The 20728-nt window shown below is 47.1% G+C and overlaps 1 protein-coding gene across 20 annotated transcripts in view; it reads right to left on the bottom strand.

Annotated features, from left to right (window-relative positions):
* Positions 1–20728, bottom strand: part of RBFOX1 (RNA binding fox-1 homolog 1) — a 1240357-nt gene that overhangs the window by 125915 nt on the left and 1093714 nt on the right. For all 20 annotated transcript variants that reach the window (XM_056866488.1, XM_056866489.1, XM_056866490.1 and 17 more), the window contains one exon: positions 3040–3282. In XM_056866488.1, coding sequence (XP_056722466.1) covers positions 3040–3282 — 243 coding nt within the window. The remainder of the gene's footprint in view (positions 1–3039; positions 3283–20728) is intronic.

The raw sequence follows: 20728 nt of genomic DNA, 5'->3' as shown, positions 1-20728 counted from the left end.
AAAGCAACTTGAAGCAAACAAAGTTCATTGACAGTTGAAAAGTGCTCGAACTCTTGGTTAGCTTGCAAACTCAGCGAGAAAAGGTTAGTGATATCATAGCTACTGCCACACCATAAAACTGCCTTATATAGCACTAGTCCACCTGTGGACGGTCGTCTATTCTGAATGGCAGCCACTCACCCAAAAAAGCCTTTTCTAACACCAGCCCTGTGAAGAGCCCCATGGCGCAGAGTGGTAAGCTGCAGTACTGCAGTCAAAAGCTCGGCTCACGACCTGAGTTCGATCTCAACGGGAGTCAGTTTCAGGTAGCTGGCTCAAGGTTGACTCAGCCTTCCATCCTTGCGAGGTCGATAAAATGAGTACCCAGTTTGTTGGGGGTAAAGGGAAGATGACTGGGGAAGGCACTGGCAAACCACCCCGTAAACATAGTCTGCCTAGGAAACGTCGGGATGTGACGTCACCCCATGGGTCAGGAATGACCCGATGCTTGCACAGGGGACTACCTTTACCTTTACCTAACACCAGCTACCTGAAATTGTTGAACTAAAAATGCCAAGAACTGGACCGGGGGCTTTCTTTATGCACACTTTGTTCTCTACCATTAATTTACAGCCTTTTAAGATAGCTATGCGAACATAAACATGCACACGAACACACATGAAGCTGCCTTCTGCTGAATCAGACCCTCGGTCCATCAAGTTCAGTATTGTCTACTCTGACTGGCAGCGGCTCTCCAGGGTCTCATGCAGAGGTCTTTCACATCATGGACTTGCCTGGTCCCTTTAACTGGAGATGCAGGGGATTGAACCTGGGGCCTTCTGCACGCCAAGCAGATGCTCTACCACTGAGCCACAGCCCCTCCCATATGGAGCTTTCTTATGTGGTTGGAAGCTGGGTCCATCACTCAGTGTTGTCTGCTGTGATTGACAGCGACCCTCCACGGCTGCTAGTAAGAGAAGGGAATCTCCACCACCTGCTACTGGGGACCCTTTTAACTGGGGATGCCAGGGATTGAACCAGGGACCTTCCGGATGCAAAACGGGTGCTCTGCCACTGAGTCCCTCCCCACAAATGCTCAGCAGTGTTACAGCCACATATAACCACAAATGATGCAGTGGGGGGGATTTTTGAAAGGACAGAAGACATGATGACATCCAAGAAACCGATGGCCCAGTCTCACCTCTACTTCGTTCAGTTCCAATCCCGGCGGAAAGCAGAAATAACAGAAATCAAGTGGAATGTGAGCAACCCCCCACCCAAAAAAAAACCATTTGCCAGGAAAGACTGAGCAACCAAACAAATGGGACTGTTTTTCTCAGCGAATAAGCAGGAACTTGATAGAAGCATAAAATATAATGACTGTCGGGAAAGAGAAAAATATGACAGCCGTGCTCCCTACCTTTTTCAAAAAAAACAAAGAAGCAGGATATCCAAGCAAACTGAAAGGTACCATGGCTTAACAATGATAAAAATAAATAGCTCATTAGAGAGAATTCAACTACCAGAATCCCCTGGTGCGTAATATTGTTCTTTCTGTTTGCTTCGGAACAAACAAACAAAGAACAATGCCTAAACCAAATTTGTTCCCGCAAATCCTCTTCTCAAATTCTCCTCTGTGAGTGTTGACCGTCTCAAATATCTTTGTCTGGAAATGCGATATGTATTTAAAGTCGTTATGTACGGTGATCCTCTCAAGAGGAGAGGCTATTTATTTTTATCATGGTCAAGTACCAGCTGGCTTCCCTAGTGCCAGTCCCTTGGGAACCAGGTAAAGACTTAACTCGTATTGGCCAGTGTCTATGAAGTACATGCTGTTCTCACCTCACCAGTCAATCACCCCATCTCAAGGCAATATCCATCAAACACAGGAACAAGAGATGAGCAGAGATGTACAGCATTGGAACTTTGCAATCAAATCTCACATTGAATCGGAGAAATTACGTTTTGCGCATTCAGAATCGGACATCCTAAAACTTTAGTGTGGAAATGTTCACAAGATTTTTTTAAAAATTATTTTTACGGAACCTTTGCAAATATTTGCTCCTGCACCAAAGGTCAACACGAGTTCCAGTTGGCCAACAGATTAAAGCGACGTCTTGGCTCAGGACAGACAGAGCATCCCACCTGAAGAGCTCATACTGAGATTTTAACTCAGGTTTGTAAATGAATGAATGAATGAATGAATGTTATTTGCGGCCAGTATGCCAGATAAAACAGGTAAAACAGAAACTGACCATACAGAGTAGATGTTTACAGCCAAGGCCAACAAAATTGGGAATCACCCAATGTGATTTCCACAGATTTCCACAGATTAAGGATGTACATTAAGTCGACGTAGCTTCATTGCTACGGCGCAGTATTTTGCCACCTGGGTGGTGATTGGGGAGCTGTCTCCCAGCAGAAACCTTTGGGTTCATTCACCCTCATCACCAGAGCCCATTTCCCGAATCAAAGGGTCAATCACACTGAAGCGGGCTGCCTTGTAGAGGAGACATCTAAAAAATGCATGCTCAATGGTTTCCAGCTCCCTGTGCCACGTGGGCAAAGTCTCTCCACCCTGGGGATCTTCTTAAATCTCCCTTCTAATATGGCAGACGGTAGGGCTGCACATCTGGCCAGTGTATAGGCCCTCCTATGTGTGTTCCTTTCCAGGGAGTATAAATATGAAGCTGGTGGTCGAATATACCTTGAATGTTGAGGTGCTATAAATGCAGGGGATCTCAAGAGATCCGTTTGACGCTCAGTGTCTTTGACTCTTTCATTTATAGTTAGTCTAGCTTGGTCCATACCCATTTGCAAAAGTGCTGACGGAGCAAGTCCGAAACTATTTAGTTTATCCCCTATAGCAATGACCCATCTTGACCTAAAGGAGTCACTCCGTACCAGTGGCAAAAGGCCCCTAGGATTAAGATTCATCCTAAACCATATGTAGAGAGAGGATAAGCAGACCTTTGCCTCTACCCTCATCATACCAGTTTCCCAGGTTTGCAAATAGATATCTTTGAACATTTGAGGGGGGGGGAGAACCCCCATACTTACTGTGGCTGTGCCTGAGACAGTCTGTGCATTGGCGTCGCTTGCGTTTGGTTCGGAGTGCGTCTGGGCCGGTGGGTACATGTTTAACGTGTGCTCTGGGACTGTCGTCTGGCCGGCGTAATCTGGGGTGGGGTGGGGATGGGGCGCGGTGTATTCTGCCGGGATGCCGTTCTGAGGGGGAGCGAACTGAGCCGAGGCGTAAGGCTGAGCCATTGTGTCAGGAGGGGCTGTCGCTTCCTGATTACCCTGCAAAGGAAGGGAAGAAACAAAGGACAAAAAAGGAAGGTTAAGACAGTTAAGGTTGGTCTGCAGATTTACTTATTTACTACATTCCCACGTTGTTTTTCTTCACAGCAGGGACCCACTGAAACTCATACTCCATTTTGTCAGAAGAAGAAGAAGAGGAGGAGGAGGAGGAGGAGGAAGAGGAAGAGGAAGAGGAGGAGGAGGAAAAGTTGGTTTCTATATGCCGACTTTCTCTACCACTTAAGGAAGAATATAACCAGCTCACAATCACCTTCCCTTCCCCTCCCCACAACAGACACCCTGGGAGGTAGGTGGGGCTGAGAGAGCTCTAACAGAGCTGTAACTTGCCCAAGGGCTCCCAGCTGGCTTCGTGTGGAGGAGTGGGGGAAACAAATCCAGTTCACCGGATTAGCCTCCGCCGCTCATGTGGAGGAGCGGGGAATCGAACCCGATTCTCCAGATCAGAGTCCACCGCTCCAAACCACCGCTCTTAACCACTACACCTGGCTCTCTGAAATAGGTTATGGACATAAGAAGGCCTTACTCTGGAAGGCCAACAACAGGGCCTAGAGGCCGAGGCCTTCCCGTGATGTTGCTTCTGGGCACTGAATGTGGGTGACTGACCCAAGGTCACCCACCCAGAGTGGGGATTCGAACCTGGGTCTCCCCAGATCCAAATATGACACTTTAACCACTACACCGCATTGGCTACAGGTCACCCGACCCATTCACAATAGCGCTGGCATTCTCACACAGACTCATTCAGCCGACGTACATCATCTGCATATTGAATTTGAGCGAGGCAATTTGTGACTAGACAATCAAGATACAAATTCAATAAATGCATAATTTCTCTCATCTTCAATGCCTGAGTTTGTTAGCATTCGCTGCTTCTGTTAACCACAACGACACTTAATGCAGCAACAGGAATTCCTGCCTAAGGTCTACAAAAGCCAGGGGTGACCTGACATGGATGTGCCCTATGGCTCTATCAGCAGTGGTTTCGGTTCTTCTTATTTTCATCGCCATAACTGCTGGTTCTTGTACATCTCTGATGACATTTTTACACAATTTTTTTTCATGCCACCAACACATTATCCATCATTGCCGCGCCATTTAGACACAACTGATGCTAAAGCGACATTAAAACGCGTTAATTTTAAATGGGAAAATCCCAGCACGAGGAAAGGGGAAACTGTCGGAGGGTGAAAGACTTGTGAGCTTTGTCCCGATTTGTCCGGTGTGGAAGGTTCTGACGGAGACCCCCCTGACGAAGCTCATCCCAAAACACGTTGGGATCTGAAAGGTCAAATACAGGTGCGGCCTTATTTTCTTCTCTTCGTCATCCTGCCTGGCGCAATGGTCACCTACTCCTCTCGACTCCATCCGGGGCCTGCAGAACGGGAGCCTGGCCCCGAGCTGAGCCCTCCTCCTGTCTGACTCCAACAGGAGCCAACTATCCTGAAAGAGGAGGGTGCCACATCCTTAGCAATGCATTAAAACTGAAATGGTCAGCTATTGGGAAACCCAATTTTAAAGTGAGGAGAGGTAGTCAGGTTCCTCTGCAGAGATCCCCCTACCCCATGCCTTCACATTCGTTGCCGAAAATGAAGCAGAGACATCCTCTCCTCCTTCCTCTTCTTCCAGGCCTGCCAACTGCCTCCCCTCCCAACCCCCACCTGCTCGAGCAAACATGGTGGATTTAACCCAAGATGGAAAGTTCCAATAGCAATTTCTGGAATGCAAAACTTGACCAAGAGGGGATGGAAACGGCACTAATGAAAGAAAGAAGGGACGAATTCCAGGTGCAGTGTATCTGAAAGATTCGTAGGCTACCTTGGGTTCTAAAACAGATGTTATGGAGAACCCCCCACTACTTCCAATTACCAATGATAGACGTTCCACAGCCTCAAATTAATATTCATAGCATTTTCTCTTAGTGCTAATGGCTAGTACTTAATTAAGAACCATGAGCTTTGGTAATATTTCTTACTGGTGACTTCAGACTTATTTCACTGCCCAGGAGCCATTCAATAACATGCCTGTAATGGAAGTCAGGAGAATTATACAACTTTAAGGTTGACAATGAGGAAATTGAAATGGTTGAAGACTTTCTATTGCTTGGCTCCATCATCAGCCGAAAGGGAGACTGCAGCCAAGAAATCCGAAGGAGGCTGAGACTGGGAAGGGAAGCCATGAAGGAGCTAGAAAAGATCCTGAAGTGTAAGGATGTGTCGCTGGCCACCAAGATCAAGTTAATTCATGCCATCGTATTCCCTATTACTATGTATGGGTGTGAAAGCTGGACTTTGAAGAAAGCTGGTAGGAAGAAAGTAGATTCCTTTGAAATGTGGAATTGGAGGAGAATGTTAGGGATACCGTGGACTGCCAAAAACACACACCAAATCAGTGGGTAAAAGATCAAATCAAGCCTGAACTGACCCTAGAACCCAAAATGACTAAACTGAGGCTATTGTATGAGAAGACAAGAGTCACTGGAAAAGACCGTCATGCTAGGAAAAGTTGAGGGCAGCAGGAAAAGAGGAAGACCCAACAAGAGATGGATGGACTCAATAAAGGAAGCCACAGCCCTCAATTTGCAAGACCTGAGCAAGGCTGTCTAAGATAAGACATTTTGGAGGACTTTGATTCATAGGGTTGCCATGAGTCGGAAGCGACTTGATGGCATGTAACACAAGAACAGTGGAAGTCAAGGCCCATACACGTGCCTTCTCCGTTGTATGAAAACAATTCACAGGACTGGCCCAGGTCTGTGGATGTGCAGGGCGACCAGGTTCCACTAGTTCCTCCATCTCGGTGACCCTGGGTCTACTAGACACAAGTGATTTGTCGCTTGGGACTCCGACATAGTCCTGGCTCGCTCTGAGGACAAGTTATCTCAACAGCAGGCATTCTCCAGCCCAGACTAAGGAGGGGCACCATCGTTTTCACACCTGGTGCTGGAATCTCTCCGGATTCGTAAAGCTACACGGAACGTTTAACATTCCCCTCTTTTTCTCGGCATGGTTTAATACAGTAGCAGTTGGCAGTTAAAAGCATAAAGGATGGCAAAAATTCAGGCTGCGCTAAGTGTTTTGGCCTCAACTTTAATGAAATCCACATTTCAACTCCAAAATATGCTTTACGTGGCAGTGTATAAAATCCGCTTTATTGCTTTCCATTTATATATGGTGAACTCTCCAAAGTTCAAAATGTGGGGGGGGGGGAGCTTTCATTAAACAAAGACTCGCACTTTCTAGAAACCTTCCAAACTGGCGCAGTTTAAAAACACCACTGTTTTAAATGTAGTATACTAAATTGGAACTGCATATCCAATTTAATTCCCCCCCCCCACGAGCGCGGCTTCATCTGTTGCACACAGCTTTTATAATTAAGAAATTGTGTGATAAGTGTCAAAACAGGGAGAGCAACCCTGGTTATGTTTGCACACAAAAGAAGGCGGCAGAAACCTTATTTATGCCACGTTCGCCTTTAAGCACACATCTGCAGAACTAAACTGTATTTATTCATTTCTTTGGGGGAGGGAAACAGGACAGGGTGGTGGTGGGGGAGAAACACCCTCCTCTTTATGGCTGCTCACATTTTAAAAGTCTGGCTTGCTGTTTTATTGTTGATTTTATATCCCCCCCCCTCCTTCCGTGTGTGCTGCTCTTTTGGCAGGAGATATTTCACATCCTCGGGAAAAACAAAACCCAAAAACCAAAACCCTGCATTCGCGAGGTAGTTAAATGAGCCGAACTGCCTCGTATCCTCCGGTCATGGAGACAAAGAAGTAATATGCAAAGAGAGAAAGAGAGAGAGAGAGAGAGAGAAACTCCCACTTAAAAAAATAAATAAATACTCGGCTAACCTGTTGGTTGGAATTGCTTTCCTCAATATACCGACCGCAGTAGAAAGACATCAGAGGATCTACTGAATCATTTAAGAAGCCAAGTATGTATTAGGATTAAGAGATTTGCGCGTGGCTGCCCAGAAAACAGGCAAATCACAGAATCAGAGCTGCAGAATTTTTTACATTCAAACACGGCGGTGCAGAGGTTCCAAAGGGGAAGTGGATTCTGCTGCATAAAGCGAATGCCGTATTGCTCTGACGAAAGAAAGCTTAAGGTTTTGGGCTGGGGAAGTGACCTCCCAGCCTGTGACTTACTAATGCACCAAAAGAGGGAGCAGAACCCGCTCTGTGCGGGAGCCGGAAAGCCTCGGCTGGAAACCCTGCAGAGCCGCGGCCAGTCTGAGTAGACAATGCTGACTTTGATGGACCGATGGCCTGATTCAGTAGAAGGCAGCTTCATGTGTTCATGCATTCGGTCGGGGACATCCATGAGCCCTGACCTGGATAGGCCAGGCCAGCCCAATCTCGCCAGATCTCGGAAGATAAATAGGGTGTGCCCTGGCTAGCAGTTGGATGGGAGACCACCAAGGAAGTCCAGGGTCACTATGCAGAGGCAGGCAATGGCCAACCGCCCCTGAACGTCTCTTGCGATGAAAACCCTTTGGGGTCACCATAAGTCAGCTGCTCACACAGATCTCTGCACAGGGGTATGCAAAATGACCCCCCCCCCAAATGTGTGTCATCTTTAAAACCGAGTCGATTTCCACTTCCTTATTTTCTGCTCTCCTGTTTGTACACCCAGGGAAATCTTTCGGCAGCGATTCTCCGCCTCCCTTTTTGTGTTTGCGCTGCAAGTTAAGTGCGCGAACGCTTCCCTGTTTGAAAGACCTTTAAAGGACTCTCGAGGAGGTCCCCAAAATGATTAAACTTCTAATTAAATCACATATCAGAGATGAAGGCTAAGAAGAAGCAACGAGGGGCCCCAAAGAATTCCTTGTGACTGCCTGTCTGTCACGGGCTGTCACCAGGCACAGACTTTCGGAGGCAAGAAAAGAAACAGAGCTGGCGAATTCTTGTTTACAGATGTCCCATATTCCCCAATAAAGGGGAGGGGGGAAGAGAGATATGAACACCATTAACTCTGTCATTAAAACTGCATTCTAGTTCAAACAGGCTGGCTCAGTGGAAGAGCATCCGCTTGGCATGCAGAAGGTCCCAAATTCAATCCCTGGCATCTCCAGTTAAAGGGGCCAGGCAAGTAGGTGATGTGAAAGACCTCTGCCTGAGACCCTGGAGAGCCGCTGGTGGTCTGAGTAGACAATACTGACTTTGATGGACCAAGGGTCTGATTCAGTAGAAGGTAGCTTCATTCATTTCAGTTCAGATACCTTTATTGGCATATCCAACATTCATCCAAGTACAGTAAGGACATAACATAACTTATTAAAAGGAAGAGCGAATTGCCATCGCACCAACAAAAAAAATTAGCCACAATTTCTATGATTTTAGGGTCCTGGTTATTAAGAAGGGTGAGAACCTTTGAACAGTTAGAAAATCCCTCCAACTGAATCAGACTAGTATTTAAGAGTTTTAATCATAATCTGTGATACAGAGGGAGGTAGCTTCATGTGTTCATGTACATATGCTCACTTGGAAATGAGGGGCGCTGCATTCAGAGAGTCCGGTTGCTCCGTGAGTGTGCGTGGGATGCCAACTAAAAAGGTGACCATTTCTTGATTTAAATTACTGCTAAAATTACTGCTACAGTGTTCACAGCTGCGTGCAGGACATAACAGTCCACCCAGAGAAACAGTGGCAGGCGTCACTTCATGGGCTCATTTTGCATACACATGACAGCCAATTTTTATTTTACCCACCATGCTGGCATCAATCGGCACAAGGAACTGGCATCTGTCAACGTGGCTATGCCGAGTCAGATGTTTCCTCCTACATCGATAGTTTCATTCCACGTGGAGGGTTTTGTAGTACCCTTTTGTTACACCCTTCTAAACCCACTGATGCCTAAGGACTTAGTAGGGGGCAACTCACCTAGAGGTCGGACCAAAACCAATGACTTGAAATTAAACCAAAAGAGTTTCCGTCTAGACATTAGGAAGAATTTTCTAACAGAGCGGTTCCTCAGTGGAACAACTTCCTCGGGAGGTGGTGAGCTCTACTTCCCTGGAGGTTTTTAAGAAGAGGTTAGATGACCATCTGTCAGCAAGGCTGATTCTGTGACCTTAAGCAGATGATGAGAGGGAGGGCACCTTGGCCATCTTCTGGGCATGGAGTAGGGGTCACTGGGTGTGTGTGTAGGGGAGGTAGCTGTGAATTTCCTGCATTGTGGAGGGGGTTGGACTAGATGACCCTGGTGGTCCCTTGCAACTCTACGATTCTATGATTCTTCTTAGGATTACACTTTTAAGAATGTTTGAACCAGCCCATGCTCTTTATGGTCAAAAGAACAGCAATGTGGTTGACACAGAAAACATATTAACAAAAAGTAGCAGGCAGAACACCTGCTACCATAGAGTAATCCAAATTTATTCCTAGGGGCTAAGTACCTTCCCCTAATTCAAGGATATTTCTCTACGGAAAGAGTCATACAACGACTCCTCTGAATGGAGGAAGGCTTCATGCTTAGCTGAACACAGTGGCAGGATACACTTTTCTTTTTCAGAGGAAAACTGAAGTCAGCTAACAAAGAATTGTTACATAAAAATAAGTGAAAGCATTCCTGGGAAGGATCTTAGCTGTACCTCTCTCCTTCTTGTACAAATAGCTACAGCATTCTAGAACAGAGTAAAAAAAAATCCAGAAACCTATCAAGTGCACATATTGTATGCATGTCCTATGTGCTCAAATACTTCCTGCTGTTGGCTGAACGTTGAGTCTCAGGAATGGTCTCCAGGGCTGGCCTTTCTGTGATGGAGGCATGTCAACAAGGACTGCATTTCAAAGTATTTTGGTGGAAGGAGGAACGCCTTTGTGTTGTATAACTGGTCTCCCCGCCCCCTGCCCAGAAAACATTTGTAACTGGGTAGAATCGATTTTCTCGTTTCCACTAGGGATTGGAAAAATCCATGTAGGGAAGAGCCAAGCCTTTGATTCAAAAGCCAGCTAACTTTTTCTCCAGACTCAGTCGTGCCTGCCAATCACCACCAGAGCCTTCTGCAATTTCAGTTTTAAATTTGAGCCGAACACGGAGGTTCCCACAACCTCGAATATTCTGCTGAGAGTGTCAGCTCGACCAAAATCCACCCACGCGCGCAGGGTTTAAGGGACACACCGGTGGAGGCCCGTGATTAGATTTTCCATGCATTTTTGAACTGGTAAACAACTTAAAGACAAAGGTAATGGCTACAGGAGAATTACACAACTTTAAGGTTGACAGTGAGGAAATTGAAATTGTTGACGACTTTCTATTCCTTGGTTCCATCATCAACCAAAAGGGAGACTGCAGCCAGGAAATCAGAAGGAGACTGAGACTGGGAAGGGCAGCCATGAAGGAGCTAGAAAAGATCCTTAAGTGTAAGGATGTGTCACTGGCCACTAGGATCAGGTTAATTCATGCCATCGTATTCCCTATTACTATGTATGGGTGTGAAAGCTGGACAATGAAGAAAGCTGATAGGAAGAAAGTAGATTCCTTTGAAATGTGGTGTTGGAGGAGAGTGTTACGGATACCCTGGACTGCCAAAAAAACAAATCAGTGGGTTCTAGATCAAATCAAGCCTGAACTGACCCTAGAAGCCAAAATGACTAAACTGAGGCTATCGTATTTTGGTCACATTATGAGAAGACAAGAGTAACTGGAAAAGACCGTCATGCTAGGAAAAGTTGAGGGCAGCAGGAAAAGAGGAAGACCCAGCAAGAGATGGACTCAATAAAGGAAGCCACAGCCCTCAATTTGCAAGATCTGAGCAAGGCTGTCAAAGACAGGACATTTTGGAGGACTTTGATTCATAGGGTCGCCACGAGTCGGAAGCGACTTGACAGCACTTAACACACAACAAACACAAGCCACAGGGAGACCTGATACAGCTTGGGGGTTTGGCGAGGGGGTGTTAAAAATCCACACCACAGCCCATGATTTGACCATGAAACGGCCATTATGCCAGCGTGCCGGAGCAGTTAAAGAGCTGGATCGGGGCAGCAAACACCTGGGTTGAAAACCCCATTCTTCCCTTCTGCTTCTTGAATGACCTTGGCCCAGCCATTCTCTCTCAGTTTAACCTTTTCCGCAGAGTTGTCGGGATGTGGAAACTGAACAGAGAGGTGCCGCGGATGCTGCCCCGAGGAAGGGCAGGATAAAAAAACACACCCGCAAATGGATACATAAAATAAGCTGAACCTTAAACATTCTGCCGTTTGACTATCTGAAGCGGAAATTGAACATCTGGATGATGGAAATTTGCTAAACAATTACATTTTACTTGATTGCTCAGCGAGGAACTTGCCGGTTTCGCAAAGTTTAATTTCACCGTCAGCTGGAGGTGAAGCTACACAAGTCAGTCCCTGACAGCCCTCTTGTTTGTTCTAATGCGGATTGTGCTCAGCAAACCCTCTAGCGGGTGGCTCTGTTAGCTTTCATGGAACGGTCCTCCCGCACACGCTCAGAAGCCCCTCCCTCTCTCACAAGTGGCAAGTATGGAAAGAAAGAACAGGGGCCCCAAATGTGTGGCGTTCTGGGTCCAGGTGTAACCGCAGCTTCTGGGAAAAGGATGTACAACACCCAGATTAACCACTGGACTCGAGTCGTAGGAGTTGCGTGAGATGCGCAAGTTTCTTGGATGGGTTCTACGGGTTACACCGAATCAATGCATCAGTCCCTCAAAGTCAGTATTGTCTGCTCATAAGAACAGCCCTGCTGGATCAGACCGAGGACCATCAAGTCCAGCAGTCTGTTCACACAGTGGCCAACCAGGTGCCTCTAGGAAGCCCACAAGCAAGATGACTGCAGCAGCATTTATCCAGCCTGTGTTTCACAGCACCTAAGATAATCCTCTGATCCCGGCAGTAGCACTACAGGGTCTAAGGTCAAGGTGTTTCTCACCACCTACTACCTGATCCTTAACTGACATGGTCGGGATTGAATTTGGGACCGTCGGCATGCAAATCAGAAGCTCTTCCGCTGACCCACAGCCCCATCCCGAAGCCTGTCTTTGTACTGAGGCCCTGAGAGCCAGCGTGGCAGAGTGGTCAAGAGCGGTGGTTTGTAGCGGTGGAGTCTAATCTGGAGAACCGTGTTTCTCCACTCCTCCATATGAGCGGCGGAGGCTAATCGGGTGAACTGGATCTGTTTCCCCATTCCTACACACAAAGCCAGCTGGGTGACCTTGGGCAAGTTACAGCTCTGTTAGAGCTGTCTCAGCCCCACCTACCTCACAGGGTTCCTGTTGTGGGGAGGGGAAGGGAAGGTGATTATAAGCCGGTTGGAGTCTCCCTTAAGTGGGAGAGAAAGTCGGCATATAAAAACCAACGCTTCCTCTTCTTCTATATGGTACTTCTATTAAAACAGAAACAACCCTGGGAACCATCTGATCACAGATCTCCCAACAATTCAAGTTCATGGGGTTTATGGATCATGAATGAGAAAATGCCCCCTTTGTCATACCACTCATAATGTTGCCAACCTTGATTATGACACACACCACTTGTAATGTTGCCGACATCTATGGTTGACTCCCATTCTGCACACCCAATATCTGCCCTTGGGATACAGCCTTCCTTCCTTCCCCCACCCCCACCCCCTCAACCTCCCTGTTTTCCCCACAGTGCCCTTCCAACCACCATCCAACCACTATCCACCAAAATCTCCTCGCCTCCAATTTAGGAACAGATCTTGTGCTGGAACACTTCTTAATATATTCTAATTTGCCCTGCGTTTGCTGAATGTGCAGTCCCTTGAATGGGGCTGTTCTGCTTCTGCATGCCAGCGGTTTGTGGTGGGGAGGGGGGGGAAGGAATTCTGATGAGCTATTGGCGCCCCGCGCAGAAATCGATTGCTTGTAGGTATTCAATCAGCGGCAAAAAAGTCTTATTTTAAATATTACAATTGCATTTCATGGTACAGCACTTGTCAAGTTAGATTTAATCATATTAGCATTAAAAAAAAAAGATATTACGAATACCTGCTCATCGCACCATGCCAGAAGGGAAAAGTTTACGGAGCCTTCACTTTTATTTAATAATCTGATGTCTGTATTAAACAATTTGGGTACGCGATACATCCTGCAACAAATCTATTCTATTGATTGCCTTTTTAACGCATGATGAGAACCGGTGACCTCGTGGCTAGATCAAAACGTGGCCCGGGCAATTACTACGGCTCTTTGGAAAGCGGTTCCTAGAACGGAGGTCTGCGGCATTCCCCTGAAGCAGAAACCCGGGTACTCGGGGTGTGACTAATTCATCGGGGAGGGGGGGGGAAGTTCATCTTTCCCCCCTTGGCTGACCCGCCTCCAAAAAGAGGCATTAATTTAGGTAATACGTGATTTCCCAGTAGAGTTCCAGAGTCACAGTGGCATCCTAAGCTGATCTACTCAGAATCCTACTCTGGTCTGCCCAATGGGGCTTAGAAGAAGAAGAAGAAGAAGAAGAAGAAGAAGAAGAAGAAGAAGAAGAAGAAGAGGAGGAGGAGGAGGAGGAGGAGGAGGAGGAGGAGGAGGAGGAAGAGGAAGAGGAAGAGGAAGAGGAAGAGGTTTTTATATGCTCACTTTCTCTACCACTTAAGGAAGAATCAAACCGGCTTACAATCACCCCTTCCCCTCCCCACAACAGGCACCCTGGGAGGTAGGTGGGGCTGAGAGAGCTGTAACTAGCCCAAGGTCACCCAGCTGGCTTCATGTGTAGGAGTGGGGAAACCAACCCAGTTCCCCAGATTAGTCTCCGTCGCTTCTCTCGTCTGCCTGTACGGAATGGTATAAACCAACGATCCTAAAGGGGAATGAAGGTACTAAAGATATGAAGTCTAATTTTTTTCCCCTTAGAAGGCAACGTTATGAAAGAGCTATTTTGATATCAGCTTTATAGGAATTTGTTAAGGTAAAATAATTTCTTGTTGACTGATGTTTGTCTAAATAATATTAATACATGAAGAATTGACTTCACACATAATACATTTGTTAGGATTACAGAGTACTCACTGAAGAAGTCACTATACGAAACAAGCGTAGACCCAGGAACTTGTTTGAATTTGTCCAAAGGAAGACTATATGTGGATATGGCAACCTGCATAAGCTCACCATTCAGTACTGGTTAAATCTGAAAGGCTGGGAATTTGAATTTATTGCACAAAGACTGTTTATGATATTTGGAATTTATTTTAGAATACATTATTTGACTTGTGATTTGAGAATGTACAACACGGAACAATATATGTAACACTACCTGTTGGATTAGCGTACTGTATATATGTTTGGGACTATCACTGTATTAACTCTGATGTGTCATCTGTAAGTTTTCTGTTTCAATTATAAATGTAAAACAGCTGAAATTGTATCTAAATTGGAACTGTCCCTGGTGAATTAGCAACCTGAATCTGGGTAATTTCATTTAAAGAGATTTGTTATAAATTATCAGCATGGTGTAGTGGTTAGGAGCAGTGGTTTGGAGCGGTGGACTCTGATCTGGAGAACCGGGTTTGATTCCCCACTCCTCCAACATGAGTGGCGGAGGCTAATCTGGAGACCTGCATTTGTTTCCCCCGCTTCTCCACATGAAGCCTGCTGGGTGACCTTGGGCTAGTCACAGTTTTCTCTGAACTCTCTCAGCCCCACCTACCTCACAGGGTGTCTGTTGTGGGGAGGGGAAGGGAAGGCGATTGTAAGCCGGTTTGCTTCTGCCTTAAGTAGTAGAGAAAGTCGGCATATAAAAACCAACTCTTCTTCTTCATCAATATTCCTAGACACAAGGAACTAGTTGATATAGGTTAGTTTTTTGTACAGAATGATATGGCAGGCACATCCCTTCCCTGGCAGGCTAAATTTCTACACGCGCAGTAGCTGCTTCTTTTCTTTTCTAAAAAAGAAAGCAAGGAAATAGGCTCCAACGCCAGTAGTCTGACGCAGCGTGGCCTGTTCACGTATTCCTCACGTGAGCCTGCTACCCAGGCATATCGGCTCCAAGGGGAAGAGGAAGCACTTTCCCAGACTTCCCCGCCACGACACGCAATAATTGGAAAGAAGCATTTTCGCTGGCGTCCAGACGTACGGGGCTTCGGCTTTCTCCCTGTACACTTATGTAACGCCAAAAACACCATTTAAAGTTAATATCTCTGAGTTACAGCCAGAGGCAGTCGGGCCAAATTCTACTTTCGGTGGAATAATATATAAAATTGTTTTCGCTAAAGGGGGGAAAGGGGGAGGGATGGGTGCGCAGGATGTTCACAACACACGTAGGTGTATGCGCGTTTCTTTTTCTTTTTTTAAAAAAAAGAACAGCGCGTAGGTTGAAATAGGACAGGCGCTGGTGAAGGAACGCTATCAAAAATAGATATGTAGGAAGTCTCTTCCCCCGCCAGTTATCTGAGGTGCATACCTGGGGAAATAATCCACAATTCTGAAAATAGACTCTTTGCTTTGTTGGGGGGAGGGACTCATGCACGCACCTTCCCCCAAAGTCCCATTATGAGAGCCATCCGTGAATTGCTCGACAGGTCCTTTCGACCCAAATATCCCCAATTTGATGTAATGAATTAATTGATTAACTACATTATTTATAGACGACTTTACCCTTCTGACTCAAGGTGGCTTACAATTCCAAAACTTGAAAACATTGGAAGTACAAGAGAAGGGCTTTGGCTCAGTGGTAGAGCCTCTGCTTGGCATGCAGAAGGTCCCTGGTTCAATCCCCGGCATCTCTAGTTAAAGGGACTAGGCAAGTAGGTGATATGGAAGACCTCCACCTGAGACCCTGGACAGCTGCTGCCAGTCTGAGTAGACAATATTGACTTTGATGGACCAAGGGTCTGATTCAGTAGAAGGCAGCTTCATGTGTTCAACTCCCCCCACAACCCGGATAATCCTCCTCTCCTGTACAAAATGAACCTGTGCTATTTTCTCATACTGATTAGCCCCGTGAACTATAATGATTTTTAGGACCCATAACATAATTCAGTTAGCATTGGTGGTCCCTTCCAACTCTATGATTCTATGAACTTACAGAGAGGGGTGAGTGAATGATCCTTGTTCTGCAGAGTTGGAAGGATCATTCACGCACCCCTTTGTAAGTTGATAGAATCATAGAATCACAGAGTTGGAAAGGACCACCAGGGTCATCTAGTCCAACCCCCTGCACAATGCAGGAAATTCACAACTACCTTCCCCCCCCACCCCCAGTGACCCCCACTACATGCCCAGAAGATGTCCAAGATGCCCTCCCTCTCATCATCTGCTTAAGGTTATAGAACCTGCATTGCTGACAGATGGCCATCTAACCTCTTCCTAAAAACCTCCAGGGAAGGAGAGCTTACCACCTCCCAAGAAAGCCTGTTCCACCGAGGAACCGCTCTAACTGTTAGAAAATTCTTCCTAATGTCTAGACGAAAACTCTTTTGATTTAATTTCAACCCATTGTTTCTGGTCCAACCTTCTAGGGCAACAGAAAACACCCTCCTCTATGTGAAAGCCCTTCAAGTACTTGAAGACGGTTATTGTATCCCCTCTCAGTCTTCTCCTTTTCAGGCTAAACATCCCCAGCTCCTTCAACCTTTCCTCCTAGGACTTGGTCTTCAGTTTCCTCGCACACTGAAGGGTTAAGAAATATGAAGTGGTGACCTTCTGAAGGGGCAAAAAAAATATTGGCAAGGCAAGTTTGTTCAAGGCTGCATCGTCCCTGGGATTTTCACTTCCAACAACATTGGAAGCAAAGTGCCCAGGGGTACCTCCTGGCCACTTGCAAGACGCCAGGTTAGGCACCGCCTCTGGCCCACCCACTTCATTCATCCTTCCCCAAACACTGCCCCCTAAACCGCTGTGGTGACTCCCTGGAGGCTCTTTTCAATGCTGCAGCCACCCCATTCCCACTTGAAGCCGTCTCTGCTTTTGTGCAGAGAAACACACAACCCCAGACAGGTCCCTGGCTTTTTCAGTCCCAATCGGAACTCAAAGGGAAACCCCAAAGGGATCATACCTTGCATGTAGGGTTGCCAACCTCCAGGTACTAGCTGGAGATCTCCTGCTAATACAACTGATCTCCAGCCGATAAGAGATCAGTTCACCTGGAGAAAATGGCCGCTTGGCAATTGGGCTCTATGGCATTGAAGTCCCTCCCCTCCCCAAACCTCGCCTTTCTCAGGCTCTGCCCCAAAAATCTCCAGGTATTTCCCAACCGGGAGCTGGCAATCCTGCTTGCATGGGCAGCCCTGCCTGCCCAGCTTGGCTTGCAGGGCAAGGCCTCCCATTGTCGGGGTCCGCCCTGAAGAATTACGCTCAATGATAGTATTCCAACTGACTGAGGCTGCTGGAGTTCTGATCAATGCCAAGAATCCACTTGTGACTTCTCCATCAGCTGCCATACGGAAGAGGGGTTGTTAAAGTTCGACAGTGACATGCTATGAGATTAATAACAGACTCCCCTTTTGATGTGACTTGGCTGCCATTAGCAGTCAAGAGACGGAGTGAACTGTTTTGCTAACACTGACATAAAAAGGCAAAGGGAAGAATGGGAGCTGAGCTGGGAAAATGAGAAGGAATATTCACCGAATATGACATCCGCCCTTAACAGCTAATAGCAAGTCAATATTTTCCCACCTAAGATTGCCTCCTTCGCGTGCTTTGGCAAGCTTACTGTGCCCCTTACCATTGATAAGGCAAGCAGAATATTAACTGGGGACTCTTATCCCAGCAAAGAAGCATGGTGGTTGGTGGTGGGGAGATGCACCTATAGAATTCATGCCTCTCCCACCACTGTGGAATATATACAGAAGCCCTCTCTGGGAGGAACTGAGATGCCAACTGTACCATCGGCACACATGGAGATGTTTGAAAAACTGTGAGCGGGACCTTTGAAAAACTTGAAAGCCCGACAGGCTCATCAGTACTGAGCAGATTCAAATGCACTCGCGCTGCCACCTGGGGATTGTAGTTCAATCCTGTCGGATGTGAGCACGCACAATGAAGCCCACAAGCAGATTGCACCGACAGAAGAGCAGCATATGCCTTTTTGCATAGCTAATTTTACATGGTGCATGACCTGCCCAGAACGCCCCTGAGGCACACGCGACCCAAGCCAGCCAGGAAACTGGGGAGCATCCATCGCTACTGGCGATACCAGCCAACTCACAACCTAGGTGCCACCACTACATAGGTGAAAAATTACTCGAAATGCCATTCTTTTGTTGAGTCATAAAGACCAAGCCTACCTTTGCGGCCTCTTGGATGACAGGATGCTAGAGCAGAGGAAACCACTCTGATCCAGGAGGACTTTTCTGGAGCTCTTAACTATAAGTTGTCACTCCTTTTTTAGGTGGGTGAGCCCGTGGGTTTATGCTGTTATGTTCGCACAATACCAGGACTGCCTCCATACAAGTCCCCGAATCTCGCCTCCAAAAGCCAATAAGGTGAGTCACCGTTGTCAGCCGTCTGCCCACAAACATTCCCACGGGTGAGCCCGCGTTCTCGGCAGATGCCTCTGCCTTTTCAGATGCAAATTAAAATTAATTAGAGGTGAAACAGTGCAGACGCCACTCAGGAGGGCGAGGTAGGCACAGATGGTCCACGCAGCAGCAAAACACGCAGCGTGACCCGAGGCAGAACCCACTGCCTCCCACAAACCCGCCCGGCGATCCTCGGATAACACAGGAGAGGATACGGAGAAGCAGCAAATGCACCGAGGAAGAGCCGGTTTACCAAATCTCAGGATGCTCAGGGTGTAGGCAGAAGCCACCAAACAAGCTGAGCCAAACTTACAGTTCTTCGGAAACACGGTTGGCTTTGCAGAACAAGCACACCTTGAGAAAAAAACATCTAGCTAATTGCCCTCACTTGCCCTCGCTGTTCATTCAGGCCTTCACTTGCCCTAAGCATGGCCACCCAAAACTGATTGGCTGGAAGAGACTTGTCAGGTTTTCCTGTCTACTGCATGAGCACAGATGATCAGGGATCAACCGCAGGATCCATCCGAGGAATAGAAAGAATCACCACTAGCAGCATCCAGAAACCATGTTACGAAACGGGAGGAAAAACAGAGATTCAGACTCCCTTCCGCCCCCAAGTGAGTTTAAAAATAGAACCTGGACAACGTTCAGCCTAGTAAATTCACAGCCATTCTCTCTTTCACACTTGGCAGCTGTGTTTTAAACACCTTGTGTTAGACCAGGGGTGGGGAACGTCAGGCCCGGGGGCCGTTTAAGGCCCACAAAATCATTTGGTCTGGCCCTTCGTGGGTCCTGGCAGATCTCTAGCTCAGAAGAATCTAAGACTGGCGATACGCCCCCTCCCGTGGAGAGGAATAGCCTCCATTCAAGGCAGATATGGGTTTGTTTTGCCGAGAAAAGGAACCCTTTCCCCCCCTTGCAGAAGAGTCGTTAGCTATGGAGCTGCTAGGACCGCCCAAGAAACTATGTTATCCCTTTCCCACCCAGGCCGTGGGGCTTGGTCGGATAATTTTTAAGTTGATAATTTTGTATGCGAACGATGTTATAAATATCCAAATGGCCCTTGGTGGAAAAAAAGGTTCCCCACCCCTGTCTCTGACTAACTACCATGCATACCCCTGCTTGCCCCCTCCTCCCCTGCAAACCATTTTGGGCGGTCTGTCTTTCCGCAACCAATGAACAGAGCTCCATTGTGAAATCCAGCAGTTGGATAGTGGCAGGACATAAATGTGGCTCTCCGGATTTCTAACACAGAGAAAGCAAACACCACTAATTTGCTAGGAGCAAAATAGCAAACAACGGGATAAGTAATCAATTAGCGCACCGAGACCAAAGGGAATGATCCAAACGTGGAGACAAGCGTGCTTTCGTTATTCCCTTCCCTTCCTTCCTTTGTTTAAAAGTCACGAAGTCTCTTGTTTACATTCTGGGTAGTCCCCATGTATTTCACAGATCTCTCTGTTTTTCTGCATTTCCGTCACTGAGCGCCGGCGCACAAGTGCATCGCATCCTCCAACTCGTTTAAGAGGAATAAAGAGGTCACCCCGTCAGTCGTTTAGTGTCTAATTCAATTTTAAAAAGAAGACAAGGAAGAAGAGAAGGTGAAGAGAGGGGGCGAGAACGAGGCGATCCCGAGCAGGGGCCAGAAGAATTAAAGACAAGGGCCCCGTGAACTCAGCTCACGTGTGAGGAGCGCTACTTTAATAAGGTGAGAGAGAGCTTTGCATCTCTGGCAGCCTCCGAAGCGTCGGCCCGGTCCCTGCCATATGGAGACAGGCTGGAATCTGTCAAGTTCACTTAGCAAATTTTTTCTTCAGGGACTCGGGCAAGCAGACTAACATCCCGCTAAACAGAATGCTGCGGAGATCTGGAGGCGAACGCTGGTAACGGGCTGGACCACTGAACCAAAAAAATCAGCTTTAAACAAACATGTGCTCGGTGGGGGAAGGGAGGGTGGAAATTAGCGATCATTAGAAGTGCTCGGGCCAGAGAGG

The sequence above is a fragment of the Euleptes europaea genome, chromosome 21 (genome assembly GCF_029931775.1).
Source record: "Euleptes europaea isolate rEulEur1 chromosome 21, rEulEur1.hap1, whole genome shotgun sequence".
Classification (NCBI taxonomy): Eukaryota; Metazoa; Chordata; class Lepidosauria; order Squamata; family Sphaerodactylidae; genus Euleptes; species Euleptes europaea.
Note: the sequence above shows the minus strand (reverse complement) of the source record. Positions and strands in the feature narration are given on the sequence as shown.